The following is a 20,188-nucleotide window of genomic DNA, read 5'->3' on the forward strand; positions in this document are numbered from 1 at the left end:
GACTGTTAATAAACTGGTATTAGTCCCAACTTCCGTATTTACATCATGTAGGAGTACATTCCCCTGGCTGTAGGAAAGTGGATAGTGGCAGGAGGAGACATAATCCTCAGACCTGTCACTTTCAATGACATTAGGACTGAAGGGGCTGGTCCGAACAAGCATCTACCCCCTCCTATCAGAATGTTCTATGGTGGGCAGAAATGGGTGAGATTCAATGGAACAAGATTATGCCCCTGCAGCTGCCCCCACTCACATTCACTGAATTTTACTAGCCTGAACAGGGAATGTGTAAGAAATTGATTTAAAACAATAAGGGGAAGCTGATGGGTGAGTGTGGAGAACATATTGTGGAAGGACTATTTGCATGAGAACTGTGGGAACATTTTTGTATGCTGAAATTAGACAAGATCAAATGGTTGCAGGATCAAGACTGCAAAGTTTGGGGAGTTGACATGTTTTGAAACAAGCTCCAGGGTATAATGAATTATGTTTATCTAATTGTAGATATACAAGTCCCCAATCTGAGTGCAGCTCGGTGTTTGGTTGGCATGCAAAATATTTGTCTGACATGATCAAAACTCACCTAAATTTTCAAAGTAATGAGGCTGAGACCTGCTGTTTAAGCAGTGATGGGCCAATACTGATGTTTTGGAGGAAGTAACTGTAAATGTCCACTTGCATAAATTCTCACGGTTAATGCATTGAATTGTTAATTTAAATTTATCTGGTTATATTTATAATTCTAAAATTACTAAAGGATTCTATTTCTTTTACAGAAAATTGATGCTCAAGCTATTGAAGAATTCTACGGTCTGACTTCAGACATTTCAAAAAACTCGGAGTCTGGATATATTTTATTTTATCAATCAAGAGAGTAAATTGTAAAGTACTAGCCTGAATAATCAGGTAGATGAATTAACTAGTCCAAAAGAGCTCAGGCCATTGCCAACCGATGATTAGGACATGCATTGTCCTTGTAGGGCACCAGAACAGGATTTACGATGATACTCCGGGCATTTGTAGGCTACTGACAAATGTGTGATCGTATGAAAAAGAGCTCTAAGTCAGAGTAGTTTTGGCAGGGGAACACCAGTCAGAATACTAACAAAAGTAATGCAAGTACGCATGCAAGACTGAATAGTCTTTTCCTAATACATGACCGTATACCAATAGATATGGTAGTGTTCCTGATTTTTGTTCAGAGGTGTACTTTCCTTTGCTGAACCCAAATACTTGTTTATTTCACTAATATTAGGCCTTGGTTTTCGAGGAAGTTGGGAAAGAGAGAAGACAAATTGCCTCTACACCATGTTGAAGTGGAAGTTTGCCTGATCTAAAATGACTGCTAATTCACTGGATTTTAGAATGGAATTGATTGCATTCTGGTGGTTGATTTTTTTTTTCCCCAATGAAAATGTAAATGCAAATATTGTTGCATACTGCTTCACAATGTGATTTATTTTCTTCATGTTAAAGGCCCTTTCATGTCAGACTGGTATATAGCAGGAGTATGTCACAGAAAATGAAACTTGATTAGTTTGATTATTTTTTTTTTTAGTAGCTAAATAGTTATATTTTCTGTCTTTTGCATGTGTTATGACGTCCCGTCTGTTGAAAGATCGAATGAGAGTGGGTACAAATCGTGGACTCTTTTATTATTTTATCCTGCTGTGCAATGAAATCATTTTCAAGCTAAAATTGACCTTATGAACAGTCACTTTTAAGTGGTGCAATATCATAGTTGACTGTAGTCTAATGGTTTAGGCTTGTATTCTTTAGATGGCTTCCCATTATAGCTGTATAGTACTGAAGGACCATGTTGATTGTTGCTAGCAATCAAGTGTATTATATCGGCTTTTTGGGATGTTATCTAGTGGCTCTTTAATTATCATTTATCTTTTAGGGAATACAATAAATGTATTAGAAGATCGAATAGTATGGCATTACAGCCAGAGGTTTGGGAATTACAGTATCTTATCTTTGGCAAAGTGAATAGACATGTTGGATGGCATAAATCACTTTTAATAGGAACAAAAACATTTTTTGACAAAAATGCTTAGTCACAAAACTGAAGCCAAATTCTGTACACTTTCAGTTGGAAACATTAATGGGTGCTTGATACACTGGGTCAATTTTAAAATACATATTAATCTCTTTTACTATTTAAATTATGGTTCAGATCAGATTGATGGATTTGGTCTATACTGTGCTAATAAAATGAAAGGGCTTCTTAATTTAAAATATGACTTGATTAACACTTTCTATTTGCAAATTTGAGACTCGTTTTACTTTGGATTTTTTTTAACCTTTACAACATATTTATTATTTTCTTATTTACTTTGTTTCTAAAGTAAGGCTGTAATCCATAGTCCACATCAGATCGATCTGCTATAAAAATATTGTGTCCTGCTCACACGAAATCTTAAATTTAAAACTGTAAAATGTGTGTCTCAACTTCCTCCTGTCTCCACCCCCTCAACCAATAATCGTCTGTTATTGGTTACTTATGTTGTTGATATAAATGTGCTTACACTTAATGAACTTCCAAAATAGGGACTAACATTTAATAGTAGCAAAATTTGAGGGAACTTGGTGGAGAGAAAAGAAAACTCCATCTGATTCTTCCTTTATTCAGCTTTTACATTCGAAGAAGTGGAGTGTTGTTCAACAGAAGAAAAGCACTTGGATAATGTTCCTTAACAGCCTCTGTACAACCTCTTCGTACAGTCTGTGCATGTAAACAACATTTTATGCTTATTTACCTTGGTTGTACATTTTAAATTGTGCAGTTACTGTCTTTTGTGGAAGTTTTGACAAATTTTGATTTGTGATTTTTTTTTTATCAATTAGCCTCGAGATTTTTCGATGATCAAATTGTCCTTTGTTCCAATTCATGTGTGTTCCTACTTTTAAGATCTGTTTTGCATATTACATTCTTACTTATGACCAACATCTGTAGCACTTATATTGCCCAGCAATGTTGCACAATTTCCATAAAGCCTGCTTCAATCTCAACAAAAGGTTCTATTCGACCATCTTAATTTGCTGGGAAAAAAATCCATGGAGATAAAAATGACCTCTATTGATCTTCCATCCAGAGGGACCTTAATTGTTAAATCAACTTGCTAATGCAAGTCTTGTAAACACTAGGAGATGTAATCAACTATAGATTGTTGCCCTTAGAACCTACTTAAAGGGTTTCTTGAAGCTGTCCTTGGCTTTAAAAAGTTTATCTGAATGCATTGCAGGATATTTACAAATTACCAAGGCCATGTCTCCTCCAGCACTGGTGTCAGTAGATATTACAAGTTCCTTGTTAACACTGGTCAAGACTCCTGGACTGTTTGCAGTATGAATTCACCAAAGCTGGTGGGATTTATCCATAGTTCTTAGACTTGAATTGGATGGGACATACTTTTAGGAAGCAAAATGACAAAAGAGCATTTATACTCGCTGTATCCTCGTCACGATTTCTTTTGTTTGAAATTCCTACATCTTCATAACTGGGCCGAGGTCATTGAGAATTTTGACTTTAGCAGACACTATCATGAATAAAGTGAACATTTTTTTTTAAAAGTTTACCTGCTCTTCCCAATCATCTATTTGGACTTCGACAAAGATAATGGTATAATTTAGATCAACTTGACTTGGCCCCATTTGGACCTGATAAACCATAAAGTATCTCTAACTTCAGAATATCTATCTCTATTCAGCTGTCATTAACTTCCCTTTGGCTTACCATATTTAGACTAAATATTAGACCCAACCCATATCAGACTGCATGTGGTGGTCCTCAGACAAACATTGTCAGATGTCTCTGCCTTTCACTTCAAAGATGCCCCTCCCCTTTCCTACTCCCAAAGATTCGAGGAAGTCATTTTAGAATTCTCATTGTTAACTCCAGGAAATTGAGTGTAGAGGTGTATTTCCAGATCAGGAAACTCCAATGTTATTTCTAAGAAGATTCCAATCGTCTCTGGATTTATGAATGAAATGTTCAAGATTGAATTATTTTAATCGTCTCTTGGGAGCTGCCTAGTGGCTGTGAACTTCCAGGATTTGAGAAGGTCAAAGAAGCAAGTTTTTCTGAGCTTGGGTGGAGGGGGAAGAGAAGCGACACACTCATAGATGTGGTTGCTGCACTTGGATCTTAAAATCTACTTGCATCACAGAAATTACTTGAATCTCAATGTTGAGGAATCAGCTACCAATAAAAAAGTATTGCCTTGTTTCACCTCTTTTTTCCCTCTCTGTCTAATGGTGGTCTTAGCCATTACAACTGCAAATTATCTCTCTTGTTCACAGTGCAAGGATGATGCCTATACAAATTGACTTTCCATTGTGAAACATCGCCACTCTTAAGAATAGAAACAGTAGTAGGTAGCTCAGCCCCTTGAGCTTGATCATGGCTGATCTGTATCTCAACTCTATCCATTCTTGCTCCATCTCCCTTGATACCCTTACTTAACAAAAATCTTATCACTCTCAGTCTTGAAAATTTAAATTGACCTAGTGTCCATATGCTTTTTCATTGGTGGGGGCACAAAATGAAGAGTTCCTGATTTCTACCACCCTCTGTGTGGAAAAAGTGCTTCCTGATTTCACTTCTAAATGGCCTAGCTCTAGATTCCCCACTGAAAGAAAGAGTTTTATCTGTGTCTGCCTAATCAAAACCCTTAATCGTTTTCAAACCTCAATTTTAGATAACCATTTGACCATCTAAACTCGAGGGAATACAAAGAAGTTTATGCAGCCTGGCCTCCTAATTTAACCCTTTAAGCCCTGTTTTAATTCTAATGAATCTACACTGTACCCTGTCACTCTGTTTCTGATAGATTCTAGTAACATCTTCATAGCAGGTGTTAAACCTACAGGTCTGTAGTTACATGATTTCTCCCTTCCTTTCTTGACTAATGGAGTGACATTTGCAGTTTTCCAATGCACAGTTTCTGAATCTAGAGAGCTTTGGAAAATTATGACTCATACATCTGAAATTTCTTCACTTAAAGGAACACCTCACTTAATATGCTGGGGTATAAACAGTGAGGTTCTGGAGATTTGTCTATCTTAAGTCCCAATATTTTCTCCATTACCATTAGCAAATTAAATTCACTAAGTTTCTCCCCTTGACTTTTATTTTACGTTCCCTTGTATTGCTGGCATTTTGTCCTCTTCCTCCACTGTGAAAACAGATACAAAGTACTAATTTTAACGAGTTAGCTATTTCCATATTGTCACTATAGTCTTGCCTGCATCTATCTTTTTAATGGGCCTGCATTTCCCTTTACCACTCTATTTATAAAAATGTTTACAGTTGGCGCTGACATCCCATGCAAGGTTTTTTTTTCATGCTCTGTTTTCTTCCCCCACCTCTTAGTGCTTTATTTGTATCCTTTTGTTGATTTTTATAGCTCTCTGGTATTCTGGATATTGAATGTGGGATTACCCAGAAACTGATCTCTATATAATTTATCAGAAGAAAGGATTATTGGCATTCTTTTGCAGAAGCCATAACTGTCGAGCACCACCTTTCAATATTCAGCTAGTCTCCTGTGCAGTAAGTTGCTTTTCTTTTATATCATAGAATCGTTACATCTCACCCTCGACCCCCCCCCCCCCCCCCCCCATCCAATTCAGAAAATCTTGGCTCTCAGGCCTTCTTCCTACTCTGAGCATCATTTAAACATTCCAGTTTTTGTACAAATGGAATGCACTGTTTATGATGCAGGGCCAGATACGACAGTTTATCTGTGCCCACATTTGAGGGTGCAACTCTTCAGAGGACCAAACTAACTCATCTGGGCATACTTTCCTCTGTGACAGGGACCTTTGTATTATCTCAAAACTTCCAATTTTAAAGCCCTTAATGGAAAACATTCATTCACAGGTGTCAAGATCACGATGACAACCCTTTGAGGTGTGACTTTTCAGTTATCCTGTCCGTTGTTACTTAGTAGCTCTGCCACATCTCATCCAAAAGGAAAGAGATTTAGGAAACAAGCACATCTGCTTATTCAGGTAATGATCCCATGGCACTTGAAAAGTGGGAGTTCTCCCACTATCATGACCAACATATTTCCTCTCAACCAGTAACACAAAAACAAGTGTTCCATTATCTCGTTGCTATTTGTGAAATGTTGTACGTACAGAAAAGCTGCTAATTTTGCTTCCTTAAATTACTGTTCTCCATGATGTACTATATAAAGACAAGAATGTTTCAAGTATTTTTTAATTGGATTCGTTATTGAACACAGAATAATTGTCACATTAGTAAAGGTCATTGAGTAATTTAAATAATTTGTCCAACAGCTAATGTTCTTTGATTTTAATTATGTATTGAGTAAGCTTATCTGATGTATGTAAACCTTTTCAGTTATGTGTATTAGATTTCTTAAGACTGCTTTCTTCTCGATTCTTCAGCACATCATTGGTGCACTTTGTCTTGGTTAATCTACCTTATCTTGAGGTTCAAGAAAAGTCATTAATGACACTGTCATCCTGGAGTTCTTCTGATCTCTAAGCCCTGGAGAAATGACCATTTTCAGTAATTGGTGGTATTTCTATGGGGGTTCTGCCAAGCTTGCATCAGGAGCAGGAGAACCCGTGTGAAAATTCAGGGCCCATAAATTTAGTCTCTTGCAAGTTTCACTTACCTCAGGAAATAACTTGAAATTGTACCAGTGACAACGTATGCCTTCCATTGAAAGAAATTGTCATTTTGATGTGCACATTGTGGTAACATTTTACATCAATAAAAGAATAGACATTTGTGAGTCAGGTAATTGTTTCCTATGGGAACAAAACTTGAGGCAGACTCATGATAAAGTGGAAATCGGCAAATAGCGTTGCAGAATATATTTCCACATATATCACTCCCTCACTGGTTTAAAAAAAATGATCCAAGAAAATTTTAACCTGTTTTATTTGTGCAATCGTCATATTGTTTGCTAAAATATTGTTGTTTTTTCTCTTCACACTATCTGTAAGGCAACTAATTGGAGTGACTAGCAAGCTTTTACTAATTGTGTTGATTAGACAGTTCAAACTGACCAGTGCACCAGTGTGATTCTGAGCTGGTATTTACACTTAAGAGTTCATGCCTCCTGATTTTTTTTTTTCTCCCAGTTTGCTGTAAACATTTTACATGGAGGATGAAAGAATATTAAGCTATGTGTTATAGATATGGCCATCATCTTTGTAGTTCTTTCTCCACGTACAAAGCTCCCCTAATGATTTTGTGTGCAGCTTTTACATTGTTGTCGTTTGCAATCTGTCTTGCTGCCTCTAGTTGGAATTAAATGTTGGATCAGGATGAGGCCTTGCAGTGGGTTGGAGAGAAATGTCTAAGCAGGATAGCCATACGTGGTGCAAAATTTGTAAAGGAAGAGTATCTGTTGCTGTATTTTACCCAATTGGATGACTAACTATACGTTGAATTGAACAAGTTCAAAGAATGAAGACCATACCTATGGTGGATAATCTAACATTGGGCAGTGTGAGCTGTATAAATATTTAGCTATTGTCTGGCGAAGTATGCTGAGCACTAAGGATATACTGAATCCTAAACAATGTTAGGAATTTCCCTGTCAGAAAATCATTTGCACTTTCTACATTTTTAAAAAAATTATAAATTGATGACGGCTCTTGCCAAAAGTTTTGCTCAGATTCAGCTGAAAATGTCAGGTGACATCATGTGAATAAGCAATGGAGTGGGAGAAAGAGATCAAATTTTGGCAGCATATGGCAATAATGTATCATCAATGTGATTGCATTTCATTATTATGAATAGCAAAATAATCACAAGACAACACTGTTCAATTCATCTGTGTATAAAATATTTCTGGTATGTTTGTGTAGTCTTTACACTGCAAAATAATCCAGGAATCTAATTCAAGTAACTCGAGGTACTGTATTACAAGTTGCAGAAGGATTTGCAGAGGTTGTTTACTGAAGTCTTGGATGAATCTACAAATTATTTCTGACCACTGGGCCTATGGAGCATATAAATTGCCTTTTTGAAACCTTTGTTTTGTAACCTGCTGGTGCTTTGTGGGGTATGTGGGGTGTTACTGTGAACTCTGAGCACTAGTTAATTTTGACATTGGTATCTTATTACTGTTCCCTGCACACACATTCCATAGTGACATCGAGAAGCAGAGGCCATGTTTCCCTCATTTACATGTAGCTAACGTGAGCCTGTCCGCAGGTCTACCAAAAATGGGTGGGGAAGGAGGCAAAAAGCCTAGACTACTTTCGAAGGCCTTTTTGATATGGCTGAAATTTGTACAAACATCTTATGCTGTACCTGTACTGGGAAAACTTGCGCTTATCTTTAAATTTATTTTTAGTTGTAATCAAAATCATGCCATTTAAAAAAAAACATGTTTTACTGAACATTCCAGCTACTGATTGATTCAGTGCGATCTAATAATGAATCACACAAAACCTTTGCACTCATAATTAAGTATATTAGTCCTTCTGATATAAGGGCACTAGTAGACAGCGTGGTTTTCAACTGTTTATACATCCACTGCCTTCCCTTTTTGTAAAAAAGGTGTTTTGCCCAATTGTTTATGTTGAATGATGAGAAATAAGGAAGTTGAACTAATTCATCCTTGTGTCTTCCTTGTAACGCTTGCTAGTATTTCACTTTTGAGGTTTTTGGGGTTTAAGATGATTATTATATTCAGATGTTTGTGCCACAATAAAGTTCATGTTTGGTCTTAGCAATGTATGTTTTCTTTTGCGGAATTTTTCCTTTTAAAGTGTGGGCAGTTTTTCTATTTATTGTATCTGTTTCGCTGTTAAAATTGGAGCATTATGACATTGGTCAGAATGGTTGTCATTGTAAAAATGGGCTAGTGCAATTTATGAATGAAACCAGGCAAGGCGCACTTAGGGAACAAAGTGTTCAAATACAGTGCTGTCAATACAATAACTGTTTCAATGTTTTGTATCTGCATCCCTACTAGCAATAATCTAGTTTCTATATATGGTGCCATGGCTTGTATAATTGCCTTCCATACATTGCAGTTTTTAAACTGTATTTCTTTTGAATGCTGAAGAACACAGGCTAATAAAAATAGAATGTCATTAAGTTGGCCATTTACTGGGAGGTACCTTACGATATACACATTTTAATCCGTGTATGATACTGCTGATGCAATAACAAACTAAATGTCAATGTAAATTTGATTTTTTTTTTATTGGCTGGTCAATGACGATGCCTATTAGCTTATAAAAATGTAACAAATGAGCTGCAGTTAATGCATTATGATTTTTATTGGCACATCCCTGTATGTGGCATTCAATGCACATTTTAGGTACCTTTTTTATGTCCTAGTTTGCACACCTTGATACAAATAAATGTTGCAAAACTCAATATTTGCACGGTACTGTTTGTCTCTGCTTCATTGAATACATTTTTCTACATTGCCATAACCTTAGAATTGAAGATATTAGCACAGAATTTGTTTTTGGCCAGATGAAATATTGCCTTGAACATTTTTGTTCGACAATAGCCAGTTTGCAATGTAGTTTGTGTGGTTCTGTACATTTCTGGTATTGGAAACAGCAGAAATGTATAGAAACCACCAAATGATGTAAATGAAAATGGGTATGTTGTGAAAGATGCAAAGCCTTTTCAGTCTTGAGGTTTAAAGGTACACACAATCAATCTACTTGAGATTCTTTTAGCTACTATAAAAATGAATTACAAGGTTAGAGATTTAAATGGTGCCAAAATGAGACTTCAGTGGATAAGTACTGGAAAGGATTTGTTTCTTCATATAGCCGTAAGTGTTTATGACAGCAGTGCAAGGTAAGATATCTAATGTGGGTTTGACATTGTAACCTGCTTTAGTAAAATTACACACATTGCTCAAATATCAGATGAACTTTGGTGGTATATTTAAATAATTCTTGGGTCACTGGAAAAGTTAATGATATATATTTAATAAACATTCTGCTAAATTGGCATTCAAAGTGTAATATAGTATCAATAGATCAATTATGCATTCAGGATAACTTCATACATATACTTAAAAGCAACAATAATCCTGGTCAACAATAATGAATAGTTTCTCTCAATCCTAGTCTGCCTTTTGTTCCATCAAGTTATATTTGGTCTAATCAGCATTAAAATGAATGACTGAATAAAAGTGTATCAGTGGAAAGTAGGTTACATGTAAAACTTTCAAGAGGTCAACATTTGGCTTCCAAGCCTGAACTAGTGGGAAAAAATGTGTTCAATATTAGTGTGCCTATGTATGTATATCCACAGTGCACTTTGATTTAAAATGTAATGTGTTCATTAAATGGGGGATGGTAACAACAGATGCATACATAACTTGTTTATAATCTGTATTTTGTTCAATAAAATCTAACATTAAACTAGTGTGATTTATTTGCTCTAGATCCCACTATAAAATGTTACAACCAAATGCTCTAAATTAAACTTTATATAATCATGACACAACTTACTGCCATTTGCTTAATGTTACTTGCTATACACTTTAATTTCATTCTCTGGATGTGGGCATCGTCAGTATGGCTGGCATTTATTGGTCATCCCTAGCTGCCCTGAGAAGATGGTGGTGGGATAAGAATAATTTCCCTCTGTTTTCACATTGTATAACTGAGTGGAGGTTATTCAGAGAGACTTGATGGGCCAAATGGCTGCCTGTGCTGTATTATTCTGTAGTACTAAAGAACTTAAGTAGAAAAATAAAGGACCCAATTGTTGACATCCAAGGATCCTGGATAAGAACATAAGAAATAGGAGCAGAAGGTGGCCATTTGGCCCCTCGAGCCTGCTCCGCCATTTAATGCGATCATGGCTGATCCGATCATTGACTCACCCACTCCCAATAAACCCTCATTCCCTTATCGGTTAAGAAACTGTTTATCTCTGTCTTAAATTTATTCAATGACCCAGCTTCCACAGCTCTGAGGCAGAGAATTCCAACCCTCAGAGAAGAAATTCCTCCTCATCTCAGTTTTACATGGGCGGCCCCTTATTCTAAGATTATGCCCCGTAATTATAGTCTCCCCATCAGTGGAAACATCCTCTCTGCATCCACCTTGTCAAGCCTCCTCATAATCTTATACGTTTCAATAAGATCATCTCTCATTCTTCTGAATTCCAATGAATAGAGGCCCAAACTACTCAACCCTTCCTCATAAGTCAACCACCTCCTCTCCGGAATCAACCTAGTGAACCTTCTCTGAACTGCCTCCAAAGCAAGTATATCCTTTCTTAAATATGGAAACCAAAACTGTATGCAGTATTCCAGGTGTGGCCTCACCAATACCCTGTATAACTAGCAAGACTTCCCTGCTTTTATACTCCATCCCCTTTATAATAAAGGCCAAGATTCCATTGGCTTTCCTGATCACTTGCTGTACCTGCATACTAACCTTTTGTGTTTCATGCACCAGGACCCCTAAGTCCTGCTATACTGCAGCACTTTGCAATCTTTCTCCATTTAAATAATAACTTGCTCTTTGTTTTTCTGCCAAAGTGCATGACCTCACACTTTCCAACATTATATTCCACTCACTTAGCCTGTCTATGTCCTTTTGCAGATTTTTTGTGTCCTCACACATTGCTTTTCCTCCCATCATTGTATCGTCAGCTAACTTAGCTTCATTACACTTGGTCCCTTCATCCAAGTCGTTAATATAGATTGTAAATAGTTGGGGTCCCTGCAGCACCCCACTAGTTACTGGTTGCCAATCCGAGAATGAACCATTTATCCCGATTCTCTGTTTTCTGTTCGTTAGCCAATCCTCTATCCATGCTAATATATTACCCCCAACCCCGTGAACTTTTATCTTGTGCAGTAACCTTTTATGTGGCACCTTGTCAAATGTCTTCTGGAAGTCCAAATACACCAGGTCCACTGGTTCCCCTTTATCCAACCTGTTCGTTACATCCTCAAAGAATTCTTGAAGCTAGGGAAGAAATAGTAGAGGCCCTTGCATATAATTTTCAAAAAGTCTGTGGAATGGGAAATTGTGCCAGAGTGCTGGATGTAAGTTCCCTCTTCCAAAAAAAAAAGGAAATGGGGCTACACCATGAAATTTGAGAGTATTAAATTTACTAAACTCTTTGGATAAATATGAACTAGTCAGCACTGATTTCTAAAAGACAGGTATTGCTTGATCAAACTTAACCTGTTGATAACTGCATTTTTGTTAGATTTCTTTGAATAGTTCTGTGTTTTCGAAAATCCATATAAACCAAAACGTTAGATGATTGGAAAATAGAAAGCAAGAGTAGGGATAAAAGGAGGTTTATTGGCAGACAAAAAGTGCTGAGTAATGCTCTACATTTGGGCTTCTCATTTACTGTACATGATCAGGACCTGGGAACCGAATGAAAAATATTGCAATTTGCTAATGGCATAAGAAATGGTATAGCAAATTGTGAAAAACTGTATGAAGTACATAGATGGGCGAGCAGGATGAGCAGATACATGTCCGATGTAGTTCACTGCAGAAAATGTGAAGTAATGCATTTTGGAAGTAAGAATAGGGAAATAAAATACACATTAAATGGTAACATTTTAAAGAGTCGAAAAGGAGCAGGACTTTGATGCACAGATACAGTGGTGCGACATCACTGACACCTGGGAGTCCCTGGCCGAAGACCGCCCGAGGTGGAGAAAGTGCATCCGGCAGGGCGTTGAGCTCTTTGAATCTCAACGCCGCGAGCGTGAAGAGGTCGCACGCATTCAGCGGAAGGAGCGTGTGACAAATCAGTCCCACCCCCTTCCCCGACTAATGTCTGTCCCACCTGTGACAGGGTCGTGCCTCTTGTATTGGACTGTTCAGCCACCAAAGGACTCACTTTAGGAGTGGAAACAACTCTTTCTCGATTCTGAGCGACTGCCGATGATGATGATTAAAGTTGGGAGTGCAAGTACATGGGCCAAAAAAAGGCAAACTAAATCCTTGGCTTTATTTTTATATCTAGACGCATAACACTAAAGCAAGGAGGTATTGTTGAACTTGTGCAAAACCTTAGGCTGTAGTTGAAGTACTGTGAATCATAGAGAAATTACGACACAGAAGGAGGCCATTCGGCCCATCGTGTCTGTGCCTTTCAAAAAAGCTACTCAGCCTAACCCCACCTTCCCGCACAAGGTCCGTAGCCCTGTAGATTACGGCTGTTTAAGTGCACATCCAAGTACTTTTTAAACATGATGAGGGTTTCTGCTTCTATCACCCTTTCACTCCACCACTCTCTGGGTGAAGAAATTTTTCCTCATCTTTCCTCTAATCCTTCTACCAACTATAAATCTATGCCCCCTGGTTATTTGACCCCTCTGCTAAGGGAAATTCGTCCTTCCTATCAAGTCTATCTAGACCCCTACTCCATTTTATACACCTCAATTAAATCTCCCCTCAGCCTCCTTGGTTTCCAGGAAAACAACCTCAGCCTATCCAATCTTTCCTCATAGCTAAAATTTTCCAGTATGGCAACATCCTTGTACTGCACCCTTTCTAGTGCAATCACAGCCTTCCTGTGATGCAGTGACCAGAACTGCATGCGGTATTTGGTACACTCATAATAAAGGATGAAACTGTACAATGAGCAAGTGTGACCTTAGCTCCTTTAATAAGACTCCAGAGTGCAGGTACCTCGTGGGTGGCCTGCTTATAAACTGTGCTCCAAAGGGGTGCTGGGATCCCTTGGGACTCCAACAGGTGGGCCCTTTGTGGTCAGGTGTCATGCAGGTTACACAGGGTTAAATACATTACATCACTCCCCCGTAAAATCAACGGTACACTTATTTACAAGGTGAGACGATTGGGTCTTTATGCTCCCTTGTCGGTCGTCTCAGTATAAATGCGGGTGTGGGTGAGTTGGTCAGTTCTTCGCTGGGCTGCTGGACATCCGGCCTTGCCGGGCTGCTGGGGATGATGAGTTTGGCATCATGGTCAACCATGATGTCAGTTGCTACTTGTGTGTGGGAGGGTCAAAGTTGGTGGTGGCTTCTTTGGGTTGTTCGTAGCTGTTAGTGAACCGCAATTTGATTTGGTCCAAATGTTCTGTGCATTTGTCCATTGGTCAGTTTGACCTGAAACACCCTACTCCCGTCTTTGGCTGTGACGGTGCCAGCGAACCATTTGGGACCATGTCCATAATTGAGCACAAACACGGGATCATTGATCTGAATATCGTGTGACAAATTTGCGCGGTTATGGTACACACTTTGTTGATGCCGCCTGCCCTCCACGTGATCATGGAAATCAGGGTGGACAAGAGACAGCCCTGTTTTGCGCGCCCTTTTCATGAGCAGCTCGGCTGGGGGAACCCCGGTGAGTGCGTGGGGTCTTGTGCGGTAGCTGAGCAGAACTCTGGACAGCCAGGTCTGCAGGGAGCCTTCCGACACATGTTTCAAGCTTTGCTTGATGGTCTGAACTGCCCGTTCTGCCTGGCCATTGGATGCGGGCTTGAACGGGCAGATGTGACATGTTTGACCCCGTTGCGGGTCATGAATTCCTTGAATTCAGCACTGGTGAAGCACGGCCCATTGTCATTGACTAGGACATCAGGCAAGCCGTGCGTGGCAAACATGGTTCGTAGGCTTTCAATAGTGGCCGTGGACGTGCTTACTGACATTATTGCACATTCAATCCATTTTGAGTAAGTGTCCACAACAACCAAAAACATTTTGCCTAGAAATGGGCCCGCATAGTCTACGTGGATCCTCGACCACGGTTTGGAGGGCCACGACAACAAACTTAGCAGTGCCTCTCTGGGTGCATTGCTCAGCTGAGAGCAAGTGTTGCACTAGCGCACACGTGACTCTAAATCTGAGTCGATGCCGGGCCACCAGACATGGGATCTGGTTATGGCTTTCATCATTACAATGCCTAGGTGGGTGCTGTGCATTTCACATATGAACGTATCTCTGCCTTTCTTGGGCAAGACCAAGCGATTGTCCCACAATAGACAGTCTGCCTGCAGAGACAACTCGTCTTTGCGTCTGTGGAATGGCTTAATCGCCTCCTGCATCTCCACTGGGACACCGGACCAGCTCCCATGGAGGACACAGTTTTTTACCAAAGACAGTAAAGGATCCTGGCTGGTCCAAGTCCTGATCTGGCGGGCCGTAACGGGGGACTTCTCGTTCTCGAATGCGTCCATGACCATGAGCAAGTCTGCAGGCTGTGCCATTTCCACCCCGGTGGTGGGCAATGGCAGTCGACTGAGAGCATTTGCGCAGTTGTCTGTGCCCGGTCTGTGGCGGATTATATAGTTGCATGCCGACAGCGTGGGCGCACTTTTTGAATGCGGGCAGAGGCATTGGTATTAATCCCTTTGCTCTCAGAGGACAGCGATATGAACGGCTTGTGGTCAGTTTCAAGCTCAAACTTGAGGCCAAATAAGCACTGGTGCATTTTTTTCACCGCGTAGATGCATGCCAGAGCCTCTTTTTCAATCATGCTGTAGGCCTTTTCGGCCTTGGACAAACTCCTGGACACATAAGCAACCAGTTGCAAAATCCCCAATTCATTAGCCTGTTGTAACACACACCTGACCCCGTATGACGACGCATCGCAAGCCAGCACTAATCATTTACAAGGGTTATACAGAACAAGCAGTTTGCTTGAACACAACAGATTTCTGGCTTTCTTAAAGGCAGCCTCTTGTGAATTCCACCATACGCAGTGGTCTCTCTTGCGCAGTAGCGCATGTAGGGGTTCAAGCAGGTAGGAAATTACCGAAATAGTTAAGGAGTCCCAGTAACGACCACAGTTCCGTCATGTTCTGTGATCGCGGCGCATTCTTGATGGCCTCTGTCTTGGTGTCGGTGTATCTGATGCCGTCCGCTGCGATTCTTCTTCCCAAGAACTCGACGTCCTATGCCAGGAAAACACACCGAGTGTTTCAACCTGAGTCCCACATGATCCAACTAACTAAGAACCTCTTCCAGATTCTTCAAGTGCTCCACGGTGTCCCGACCTGTAATCAATATGTCGTCCTGGAAAATCACTGCAAGGAACCGAATTTAGCAGGATCTCCAAGTTCTGCTGGAAGATTGCCACGGCCGACCAAATCTCGAACGGGCACCGGTTGTAGATAAACAGACTTTTTTGTGTGTTGATGCAGGTGAGGCCTTTCGAAGACTCCTCCAGCTCCTGCATCATGTAGGCCGAGGTCAGGTCTATAAAATCCTGTCCCCTCAGTACAGATTCACACGAGGCATGTAGTGAAGTCAAGGTCACTCTGGACCTGCACCTTTATTTTACAGCTCTGGAATGCTGCACTTGCAAGTGCACCCCTGGTGGTAAGGTATACTGGTGGTTACAGGTCATATCTTATTACAGTCATGTATAGCATGTTAGGATTCAGTTATATATAATAATGTAAGATACATGACAAGGTCCAGCTTAGTGAACGTCTTCCCTCCAGCCAGGGTCGCAAATAGGTCATCTGCCTTGGGTAGCGGGTACTGGTCGTGCAGCAAATTCTAACCATGCCGTCCTCCTTAACTACCGGGACAATCAGACTGGCCCAGTCACTGAATTCCACCGGCACGATGATGTCTTCACGTTGCAGCCTGTCCAGCTCAATTTCCACTTTTTCACGCATCATGTATGGTACAGTCCATGCCTTGTGGTGGATGGGTCGCGTACCGGGAACCAAATGGATCTGCACTTTCGGCCCCTGGAAGCTTCCAATGCCTGGCTCAAACAACGATGGGAACTTGCCCAGAACCTGGATACATGAGTCGTCGTTGATGGACGAAAGTGCTCGGATGTCATCCCAGTTCCAGCGGATTTTTCCCAGCCAGCTTCTGCCAAACAACGTGGGGCCATCCCTTGGCACAATCCATAGTATGAGTTCGTGTACTGTTCTGTCATAGGAGACTTTGACTTCAGCACTGCTAATTACAGGGATTAGTTCCTTGGTGTAAGTCCTTAGTTTGGTGTGAATGGGGCTGAGCTTGGGCCTGTGTACCTTTTTGCCCCACAGCCTGTCGAAGGCCTTTTTACTCATTATGGACTGACTTGCACCCGTGTTCAGTTCCATAGATACTGGAATACCGTTCAGTTCAACTTTCAACATTATTGGTGGACATTTCGTAGTGAATGTGTATACCCAGTACACTTCTGCCTCCTCCGTACAAGTCTCCAATTCAGCCTGATCCGCTGTGGATCGATCTTCCTCTGCAACGTGGTGGTTTGCAGGTTTGCAGCTCGCCTGCACATTCATTGGAGGTGTCCCATTGTTCTGCAATCATTGCACGCATAGTGCTTAAAGCGGCATTGATGGGGCCGATGATCACCTCCGCAGCGCCAACAAGGTGTTAACTGCCTCGCATTAACGATTGATGGCGGACTCTGGATCAATTGAGGTCGGGCAGCAGCAGCCGGTGTGTACGTTCTGCCGTGTACATTTCTGCTCGAGATCGACGTTACTTTATGCACAGTAATGGCCGAAACTTCTTTGTTCTGCGAAATCTGCTTGGTGTTGTCACAGGAGGACATAAACGCCTGGGCTATTGTTATGGCTTTACTCAGATTCGGAGTTTCTACAGTCAACAGTTTGCGAAGGATTGTCTCATGTCCAATGCCCAGTACAAAAAGCATTTGTTCTAGGAATCCCTCAAACTCTCAATGTCCTGCGAGGCACCTTAGTTCGGCGACATAGCTCACCACTTCCTGGCCCTCCAATCGTTGACACGTATAGAATCGATACGTCGCCATCAAAACGCTTTCCATAGGATTTAGGTGCTCCCGGACCAGCGTACAGAATTCTTCGTAGGATTTCTCTGTCGGTTTTGCCGGGGCCAGGAGATTTTTCATGAGGCCATAGGTTGTTGCCCCACAGACAGTTAGGAGGATCGTCCTTTGTTTGGTCGCATTCTCAGCCCCTTCCAGCTCGTTGACTATGAAGTATTGGTCGAGTCTCTCCACGAAGGCTTCTCAATCGCCCCCTTCTGAGAACTTCTCCAGGATACCGACTGTTCTTTGCATTTTCGCGCGGTTGTTCGTTACCTCGTCGCCAATTGGTACACTCATAATAAAGGATGAAACTGAGTACTGTGTACAATGAGCAAGTGTGACCTTAGCTCCTTTAATAAGACTTCAGAGTGCAAGTACCTCATGGGTGGCCTGCTTATATACTGTGCTCCCAAGGGATGCTGGGATCTGTTGGGATTCCAACAGGTGGACCCACTGGTGGTCAAGTATCATGCAGGTTACACAGGGTTAAATACATTACAGTATTCAAGCTGTAGCTTAATTAGTGTTGTATACATTTCTAGCATAACTTCATTGCTCTTGTATTCTATGCCTTGGCTAATAAAGCAAAGCATTCCGTATGCCCTTTTAACTATCTTATCGACTTGTCCTGCTACCTTTAAGGATAGAATCATCGAAGTTTACAGCACGGAAGGAGGCCATTTTGGCCCATTGTGTCCGTGCCAGCCGACAAGAGGCTATCCAGCCTAATCCCACTTTCTAGCTCTAGGTCCGTAACCCTGCAGGTTACAGCACTTCAAGTACACATCCAAGCACTTTTTAAATGTGATGAGGATTTCTGCCTTTACCACTCTTTCAGGCAGTGAGTTCCAGACCCCCACAACCCTCAGCGTGAAGAAATTTCCCTTCAAATTCCCTCTAAACCTTCTACCAATTATTTTAAATTTATGCCCCCTAGGTGTTAACTCCTCTGCTAAGGAAAATAGGCCCTTTCTATCCACTATATCTAGGCTCCTCATAATTTTATACACCTCCAAGGAAAACAAACCCAGCCTATCGAATCTATCCTCATAGCTAAGATTCTCCACTCCCGGCAACATCCTCGCAAATCTCCTCTGTACCCTTTCCAGTGCAATCACGTCCTTCCTGTAATGCGGTGACCAGAACTGCATGCAGTACTCCATTGGCCTAACCAATGTTTTATACAGTTAAAACATAACCCCCTGCTCTTATATTCTATGCCTCGGCTAATAAAGGCAAGTATTCCGTATGCCTTATTAACCACCTTTTCTACCTGACCTGACCTACATTCAGGGGTCTGTGGACATGCAGTCCAAGGTCCCTTTGTTCTTCTACGCTTCTCAGTGTCATACCATTTAACGTGTATTCTCTTTCCATGTTAGCTTTCCCCAAATGCATTACCTCACACTTCTCCGGATTAAATTCCATTTGCCACTGTTCTGCCCACCTGACCAGTTCATTGATATCTTCCGCAGTCCGCAGCTTTCTTCCTCACCATCAAACACATGGCTAATTTTTGTATCATCTGCAAACTTCGTAAATCATATCCCCTATATTCAAGTCTAGATCATTGCTGTATACCACAAAAAGCAAGGGACCTTGTACTGAGCCCTGTGGAACCCCACTGGAAACATCATTCCAGTCACAAATACACCCATCAACCATTACCTTTTGCTTCCTGCCTCTGAGCCAACTTTGGATCCAACTTGCCACTTTAGGCTGGATCCCATGGGCTTTTACTTTAGTGACCAGTCTGCCATGTGCGACCTTATCAAAAGCTTTGCTAAAACAGGATCTGTGGAAATATACTCCAAGGTCTTTCTGTTCCTCCGCACCTCTCAGTATCCTCTAATTTATTGTATATTTTCCTGCCTTGTTGCCTCTCCCCAAATACATTACCTCTCACTTTTCTGGATTGAATTCCATTTGCCACTTTTCTGTCCAGCTGACCAGTTCATTGATATCTTCCTGCTGTTGAGAGCTTTCCTCCTCCCTGTCAACTATAAGGCCAATTTTTATATCATCTGCAAATTTCTTTATCATGCCCCCTATATTTAAGTCTAAATCATTAATATATACTACAAAAAGCAAGGGACTGAGCCCAGTGGAACCCCACTGGAAACAGCCCTCCAGTCACAAAAGCACCTGTCAACCATTACCCTTTGCTTCCTGCCACTGAGCCAATTTTGGATCCAATTTGCCACTCTCCCTTGGATCCCATGGGCTTTTAATTTTTTGATCAGCCTACCATGTGGGACCTTGTCAAAAGCCTTGCTAAAATCCATGTATACTATGTCAAACGCACTGCCCTCATCGACCCTCCTTGTTACTTCCTCAATTTGTCAGACACAACCTTCCCTCAACAAATCCATGCTAACTGCCTTTGATTAATCTGTGTCTTTCTAAATTAAGGTTTATACTGTCCGTCTGAATTGATTCCAGT

At 40.9% G+C, this 20,188-nt stretch overlaps 1 protein-coding gene across 3 annotated transcripts in view; it reads left to right on the forward strand.

Annotated features, from left to right (window-relative positions):
- usp46 (ubiquitin specific peptidase 46) overlaps nt 1-9,382 on the forward strand; it is a 120,160-nt gene extending 110,778 nt beyond the window's left edge. Inside the window, exon 10 of one of the 3 annotated variants that reach the window (XR_011588949.1) lies at nt 777-855. Coding sequence is in view for 2 of the 3 variants with exons in the window: in XM_070870067.1 (XP_070726168.1) it covers nt 777-878 (102 nt within the window). In the remaining variant the exon portion in view is untranslated. Of the gene's footprint in view, nt 1-776 lie in introns of all 3 variants that reach the window. The other 2 variants (XM_070870067.1, XM_070870068.1) reach the window with 2 other exon arrangements.
- Nucleotides 9,383-20,188: the final 10,806 nt, after the last annotated feature.

This window comes from Pristiophorus japonicus, chromosome 2, assembly GCF_044704955.1.
Source record: "Pristiophorus japonicus isolate sPriJap1 chromosome 2, sPriJap1.hap1, whole genome shotgun sequence".
In the NCBI taxonomy this organism is placed as follows: Eukaryota; Metazoa; Chordata; class Chondrichthyes; family Pristiophoridae; genus Pristiophorus; species Pristiophorus japonicus.